At 41.0% G+C, this 8,083-nt stretch overlaps 1 protein-coding gene across 2 annotated transcripts; it reads right to left on the bottom strand.

Moving 5' to 3' along the window:
• Window positions 1-248: 248 nt before the first annotated feature.
• On the bottom strand, window positions 249-8,062 carry ATP23 (ATP23 metallopeptidase and ATP synthase assembly factor homolog). Of its 2 annotated transcripts, none has more exons than XM_066183146.1 (6): window positions 7,811-8,062; window positions 6,534-6,579; window positions 6,347-6,428; window positions 5,927-6,064; window positions 3,506-3,589; window positions 249-2,544 (listed from the first exon to the last, which is right to left on the bottom strand). In XM_066183146.1, the coding sequence occupies exons 1-6, from the start codon at window positions 8,013-8,015 to the stop codon at window positions 2,341-2,343; spliced, it is 759 nt and encodes a 252-aa protein (XP_066039243.1). In that variant the 5' UTR covers window positions 8,016-8,062; the 3' UTR covers window positions 249-2,340. The 2 variants fall into 2 exon arrangements, with proteins under 2 accessions (XP_066039243.1, XP_066039244.1); XM_066183147.1 differs by having other exon boundaries at window positions 6,534-6,631; window positions 7,811-7,897.
• Between the last annotated feature and the right edge of the window lie 21 nt (window positions 8,063-8,083).

Below are 8,083 nucleotides of genomic sequence, written 5' to 3'. Positions count from 1 at the left end.
CAATTCTGTTGAGTCCTCTCCTTACTTGTCTAAGAATTACAAAATGAAATATTTTGTGATTACAGTGCCCAACATGGTCTCCAACTATTTCACAGTGATATGCATACATATGTTAATAATGATGTCTTTACATAGCTCAATCTCCTCTTTATTAGCAGTATTCCTTGCAGCTATGTCTGGAACACTTTCTTTTCACGATTTTCATCATGTTCATCTATCAAAAATGTTAAAGAAAAAAAAGAAGCAGCTTGTATGCTTGTGTTTTCTAGTTTATTTTGCTATATTTTTCATTTCTAAGTAGACCTGATGAAATTTTTCCCAGATAGAAGACAAATTTATATATTCAAACTGTGTATTGGTCAAAATACAATATAAATGCAAACACATGCACATTCATTAAAGCAGAACTTTGCCTAATTAGGCAAAATGAAGGGAAGGAATTACCTGCCAGAATATATGTCAGAAGTATAAAAAATCCAGCATCATACATCATACTGACTAAAATGGTGCCTTGAAGAGCAGTAAAGGTTAAGGGAATATTAGCAAATACTATTATGCTGATTTCAAGGCATCTCTGAGCCTCTGGGGATTTTCGAAACTGCAGGTCGATACAGACTTCATGGAATATGGGAAGCCTAGAATTCAATGTGTCATTTTCTCCATAGGTATCTAGGTTTTTATACCCAAGGTTTTCTCTTCAGATATTCAGCCATAAGATTATGCCAGTCACTGATGAATTACCCCAGGAAAATAAGACCATGGAATCTCCATTTGAAATTCTATAAAACTACTGAAAGCACGGGTTAGAAGAATCTTAGTTAAGACCTAACTTCCTCAGTACAACTGGGATGACTTTCTGAGGGATCTACACTAACGCTTAGCCCGAGAAGTAATGGTTCCTGTAGGTATGTAGGTATGAATTATGTTACACCTGGAAATAAATGCAAACCACACATAGTCCAACACAAACAGAACTGAGGCAATTCAGGCTTGATAGCTCTCTCAGGCACTTTGTGTGTGTTCTGCTTTGTCCTTTGTTAGGACCGTGCTTAGGTTTGAACCTTCTCAGTGTTTGCTGCTGATCAGGAAAAGGCTACACACTGTGGTCATCTTCTGGCATCTTGTTCCCAAGTGACACCTTAGAAGCAGGACCACTGGGCTGGAGACTTATCCATGACTGAGTACTTCCCAGGGGGAAAGTACAAAATGATGGTCAGACCCAAAACATTGTAGGCACGAGAAATAAATAGGTGGATTGCCTGAGTCCAAGGCTGCAGACAAACAAGGGCCCTATCAAAAGCTGACAAAATTTGGAGGTACTTGTACCTCTCCCTTTCAGCTGTAGCATGTGAAGCACTTGAAATTGGTGCACGTGCTGACCTTACCTTACACATGATTATTTTGAAATCTTCTCATTTTGCTTCCTTCAGTTTTCAAATCCTTTTTAAAAAGAGTGTTACCCACTTATAGTGGATAAGGTATTTCCACTACATTTCCTGCAAGCCCTGCTTCTGGTTTAGTTTTATTAGCCATCCATTGTCAGTGGTAATGCTTACCTGAGCAGTACAGTGCCTTACTCCAGCTCAAGTCTCACCAGAGTCTGCTGCCCCACCACAGCCAAATCTCAGTTATGTATTGCCTGAAAAAGCTTCATACATTTGACAGTCCTGTTGTCACAAAACATATTGGGACACAGAACAGGAGAAGGCAACACTGATCATCACACCCAGTCCTCCACTACCAGAGAGAATCAGGACATAAGCAGCAATTCAGGGCATAAAGGACTCAAGTCACAAAAGCTTTCCCAGCACTGGAAATGTCAGACCACCCAAGAATTTCAGGAGGTGCTCAAAAGCAAATTACTAAATTTAGTTATTAAATTTTGGGTTTAGCCATAGTTATTAAATCTAGAGCATAGAGCTGTAGTTCAGGTGTCCAGCATTTAAAATAGAGTGATGAAGATTAACAAGTCCATGACTGTGTATCAAAGATACTGGAAATGTACAGATTTCATAAAAAGATTTATTCAGTGACAGCGAAATTTTCAGAAACTAAGTCCTAGTCAGTCAGAGTGAAAAAATTAAAAGCACACTGAATTGTATTTGACAAGTCATTTGGCATACTAAATTATCTTTCTGGAATAACAGGTGAGGAAACACAATTTTTCGTCTTGCTCATTTACCCCACTTACTTCCACAGAAGATGGCTCATGAAAGATGTCTAAAAAATTAATTGATACATTTGATAGATTTGCCCTTTCCATCATTGACTATAACTCCAGATGTTACTGAACAATCAGGTATTAATGTAATTTCTCATGTGGCTTTCCCCCTGCCCCCCTTACAAATTAGCAGTATAGCGATCTCTGTTCTGAAAGTCTCTGTAAGCACGTTTGGCATCTGCTTTGCTGTGTGGGATTCTTCCAAAAGGTTCCAGATCATTGAAGCAGGCATCAAAAACTTCATCCACAGCCTTTTCTGCTGTTTCTTTGCTAACTTTTCTAACAGCTAGAATGGAACGGATTGCTCTGTCTCGTACACAAGTCTAAAGTGAAAAAAAAAAAGAAAGAAAAATCTGTCATTATTAGCACAGTTTTTTTCCAGATTTTGTCAGGTATTAACTCCAATTGTATAGGCAAAATTTTTTTATGAAAGAAAAGTCAAACACTGCCTGTAATAAGCATTGAAGTACATTCTAGTTCCATCCTATGTAAAGTATATGCTTTAGTTTTCCATGTACACACAAACCATGAAATAATTAAAAGATATTCTTTGGAACAGGAATTAAAATGCAATTTGGCATTTTTTGTAGGTATTAAGTATTTGTAAAACTCAACCTGGACACAAAAGAAAAATGTCAGAAAGAAACAGACACAAATACCAGTTAGGTTCTTTACAAACTGAAATGCTGTAAAACAAAGGGATGGCTTCTCTACTGGCCTTCATCTTGATACCCCTCTTTATGCTAATTTTTCGTACCAAAAGACCAAAAAATGTGTAATCATCATCTACAAGCTAACTGCCACTCTAACATGAGCAACTACTTGGGTCTCAATCTCTAGACTTCACTACTATTTAGAAAAACTAATTCCTACAAGACTTAACACACATGATTATTTAGAAATTTTCTCATTTTGCTTCCTTCAGTTTTCAAATACTTTTAAAAAGAGTGTTACCCACGTAGAGTGGATAAGGTATTTCCACTACATTTCCTGCAAGCCCTGCCTCTTGTTTGGTTTTATTAGCCATCCATTGTCAGTGCTAATGCATTAAAACATGACTAAATATTCAGGACTAAATATACATTATATTAAATATCCAGTAAGAATAACAAGGTGGGGAAAAAAAACCCTAACATCGATCATTAAGCATTAGTTAAGAAGAAACAGGAAGCCCACAGCATCTATTTCTTTTGCTAAAGTTTTCAGCTATGAAAGTATGCTGAGACCAAGTAGGCAAATATGGCTCATAACAAATTACTGGATTTTAACATCCACAGTCTTTACCTGATGATGCCCTTTCAATCCAAATTTAAACCTGGCTATTTCATTCAGCAAAGTACAGTCTCCACTGAGATTAGCAGCTCGAATCTATTGAGAAAAATTAAAAAGTCACAAGATCAGAGAGACACATAAAAAGACAAAGTCAAAAAAGTTGTAACAAATGCTCCTCTTCCGTGTATTTCTGGTGACTACTAGTAGAGGACATTCCCAAGGCCACTTTAACTTCTGAAGTACCTGTTACTACCATACCTTTTACATTCATCTCAGTCTCAATGAACTACAATAACGTTCAAGTTTCTCCAGGAACTACATGTCACACATCCCTAAAGTTCAAATAAATGAGCAGCACAGATTATATGTATGTGTGTATGTATATATAGTAACTACTACAAGAACATGGAAAGTAATATTGTCCCCAATCTATATCAGAATCTATTACAAGTCAGGAAGAAAGGCAGATATCTTTCCAAGACTACAGATGAAATACCACAAGAGCAGTAACCCATCTGCTTTGCAAAAAGCTACATTTAAATGAGCAGGTATGTTTTAGCCTAACTGTCTTGTTCTGTACACTAGAATTTCTTTTGTCTGCTAAATACCCTACGTGGTCTGTTAGGAAATGTAAATCAATCCTTATTTCCTGTAATTAAGTATCAGAATGAAAATAAATGCATGGAAAATATGAAAAAGTAAGAATTAAAAAGCTGTCAACAAAAAATGTAAATACAATATGATTAAGTAATCAAAAGCCCTGAAGTGAACAAATAATCCTGACAAGAGCAAGAACGTGCACAATCTTGATTTATATAAAGCTTACGTCTGAGGTCCACATGCTTTATTCTGCACTGTGCAAATGCTTGGACAATAAAATAAAATAGATGACAGTTAATAATTCCCGATTATTGTATTGAGTTTACATGGCAAAATGTTGGCAGTAAGAGGCCTGCCAGTGTAGCTTCTGTGAGACCAGAGAAGTGGCTGTCCCTGTGTCAAACAGACTTTTAAAACTGTTTTTCAGTGGGGCTGGTTCTATCTCTTTGATGACAAGTTTAAAAAAGGATAAAAATACAGGGCATCCATGAGACAGAGGAGTGATGAAAATGTGAGGGAAACAGCCCCACAGACACCAAGACAGGGAGGAAGGACGAGGAGGAGGTGCTGCAGGCAGCCGAGGACATTCCCTGGCCACCTGAGGAGAAGACCATGGAGATAGAGGTTGGCACCTTGCAGTCTGAGAAGGAACACAGCAGAGCAGATATCCACACTGCAGTCCAAGGAAGATGTCATGACAACAAGAGACAAAAATGGCCTGAAAAAAGCAGCAGCCAATAGAGAGCCCATGCAGGAGTAGATTTTTCTGTCAGGGACTGTAAGCCTTGGGGGACCTATGCTGGAACAGTCCATTCCTGAAAGACTGTATGCTGTGCAAAGAACTCAGGTTGGAGCAGGTCTTGATGAATAGCAGCCCAAGGGAAAAACTCACGTTGAAGCAACTCACGGAGGAGTGTATCCTGTGGGAAGGACCTCAAGCTGGACCAGGGAAAGTGTGCAAGGATGAAGGAGGAGTAGAGACAAGGTGTTATGAACTGATCACAGCTCATACTGCCTGGCTCCCTGTGCCACTTGCCAGGGAAGGAGATAGAAGAATCAGAAATGAAGGAGTGAAGCTGAGCCGAAGATAAGCTTTTCTGTGACCAAATGATAGGCATTACATGAGAAATCAAATAAGAGCACGCAGATTCATACACCTGTGTCACATATGCGAGAGGAATCCTTCCCAGCCTGTGCTGCATTTAATTTCACCTCCTAAAGCATCAAGTATTAAGGCCTTTAATACTCAAATGTACTCTGAAACCACAGAATTATAGAATTGTTTGGGTTGTATGGGGCCTTAAAGATCATCTAGTTCTTATCTCCCTAGACCTTCCACTAGACCACATTGCTCAGAACCCCATCCAATAGTGATGGATTCATAACTGCAGTGTACAAGCAGCAATACCACAATTACTCAAAAAATGAATGTTACAAGAAAAGACAAGTTCGTTGTTAATCAAAAAAACCTAAGCAAAAATGTTACTGTGGTAACTACCCAACATACTAAGACTTGGATTGGATAAAAAAGAATTCTATAAGCATTTGATTAATGTGTGAATGTATTTTCACTTCTAGATACTCTCTCATTCATCAATAACCACTTCTTCCACTCACAGTGATCACATTCTACTTAGTATGACATTAACTTACTAATATTTGTGGAAACTATTTGTTTTCTGAATAAAACTACTTAGGTTGACCTGACAGAAAGGACAAAATGTATTTACAGGATTAAAACAAATGAATTATGCATAACAGACCATATAACAAAAAGCAACCCTAATAACCAGCAGTAATTAATAAAATGACATTAAAAGCATTTTAACTTACCTCTGAACATGCTAAGTGTTTGACATTTTTAAACCAGTCAACATGTGCACGGCAGTGATCAAATGCATGAATCAATTCATGTGTGACCACTCGGTTCATATGGGATTGCTGGCGAATGTTGTTCTGACACAGAACAATCTGCAGAAGAAGAGATATAGGTAGTCTTTTCACTAAGTTTCAACATCTACCTTATTTCGCAGAGGCACAGCACACACCACTGAAAGCACTGGTGTTTTGGATTGGTGTTTTCCAACATGAACAGTCTTATATGGAAGTGTACTAGTTCCAATACCACAGAACATCTTTCATCTGTACGTTTTCATGATTAACTCTGGTATCAGTATTGGTAGATTTAATCCTAGCAAGAAAACACTAAAAAAAATTGCAGTCCTTAGAAAGGGGACTATGTCCAGCACCTACCTGAGATGTGGCAGCATCAAAACCTCCACTGACACAGCCATCGCAGTTTTCACAAGAAAAGTGCCGGTCATTGAAAACAGTGCTGAAAGACCCAGACAAACAAAGTAACAGAAAAGAATCTGAAAAACTTCAGCCACATCATCACAGTGATGTTACTACACAGAACAAGACAAATAACTTTACATACCAACCAGATTGCTTCAGAGCCTCAAGGAGAAGTCGAGCATATGGATCTAGAAAAACATTGCTGCAATCAATTTCTCTAGACAAAAGTTTTGAAAACATCTATAAACAAAATATAAAGACAATCAAGGAAAGAAAAACAAGCAAGAAAAGCTCTATACATCCAAATTTATACTTTGCAGTATCAATCCTATTGCAATGCAACTGGCATCTGTTACAAATCAGACTATGTGATATAGAATCATAGAACAGTTTGAGCTGGGAGGGACCTTAGAGATAATCTAGCCCAAATCCCCTTGCCTTGGGCAAGGACAGTTCCACTTGACCAGGTTCCTCCGAGCCCCATGTAACTGGGCCTTGGAACACTCCCAGGGATGGTGCAACCACAACTTCTCTGGGCAACTGTCCCAGTGTCTCACCACCCTCACAGTGAGAAAAAGTCTTCTGTATATCTAGCCTAAATTCACCCTGTTGCAGTTTGAACCCATTACTCCTTCACTGCAATTCCCGATAAGAAGTCTCTGTCTGGCTTCCATGTAGGCCCCTTCAGACACTGGAAGGTTGCTCTGAGGTCTCTTCTCCAGGCTGAACAGCCCCGACTTTCTCAGTCTGTCTTCATAGGGGAGGTGCTCCAGCCCTCTTATCAACTTGACGGCCCTGCTCTGGACTCACTCCAACAGTTCCACGTTTTTATGTTGGGGGCACTAGAGCTGGATGCAGTACTGCGGGTGTGGGCCCAGGAGAGCAGAATAGAGGGGGAGAATGACCTCCCTTGACCTGTTGGCCACGGTGATTTTGACGCAGCCCGAGATACAGAGTAAAGGCTGCTCAGAAATCAAGTCATTCCTAACATTTTATTACTAATGAACATAAACAGAGAGGCCTATAGTGACCATCGTTTGCTGTCAACACTCGCAGTCCACATCAGCGAAAAGGGCACGAATGCACAGAAACTGACAAATCATCTTAATTTCTCAGGGAAAAAAAAAAAAAAAAAGGCAGTAGAGGAGAACCTCCTTATAAGAAAAAAGCCTCCCGTGGAGGTGTATTTTGTCTTAACCAAAATGAGCGTGTTCCTAAAGCAGTAGCTCAAAGCCGCCCCCTGCTCGGGCCCAGCCGGGCGCCGCGGGGGTGCCGCGGCAGGAGGGCAGCAGGGTCGGGCCGTCCCCGGGACCCGCGGCACAAGGTCACCGCCAACAGCGGCCGCGGGTGGCCCGGGCTCCGCCTCGGCACCTCCGCTGCACCGCAGCCGGGCCCGCGGGGGAACGGGGCAGCGCTTACTCGTTTCCAGGGTCAGCCTCAGCATCAGCTGGCACTTATTGTGGAAGGTGAAGAGGCTGCGGACCAGGAAACTCTGCGGCTTCTTATTCCGATCCGGGAAGAGCCGGTAGCCGAAATCATCGTCCTCCTCCTCTGCCCCTTTCTTCTCCGCGGCCGGCGGCGAGTCGGGCTCCCCTGCCCCCATATCGGGCTCCCCTGCCCCCATGTCGGGCCGTGCCGTTCCGCGGGGCCGCGCCCGCGCCAATCGCCGCCTCCGCCCCCGACGCGTGGGAG

The sequence above is a fragment of the Chamaea fasciata genome, unplaced genomic scaffold (assembly GCF_029207755.1).
Source record: "Chamaea fasciata isolate MVZ Bird 193981 ecotype frontalis unplaced genomic scaffold, bChaFas1.0.hap1 SCAF_5, whole genome shotgun sequence".
Taxonomy (NCBI): Eukaryota; Metazoa; Chordata; class Aves; order Passeriformes; family Sylviidae; genus Chamaea; species Chamaea fasciata.
Note: the sequence above shows the minus strand (reverse complement) of the source record. Positions and strands in the feature narration are given on the sequence as shown.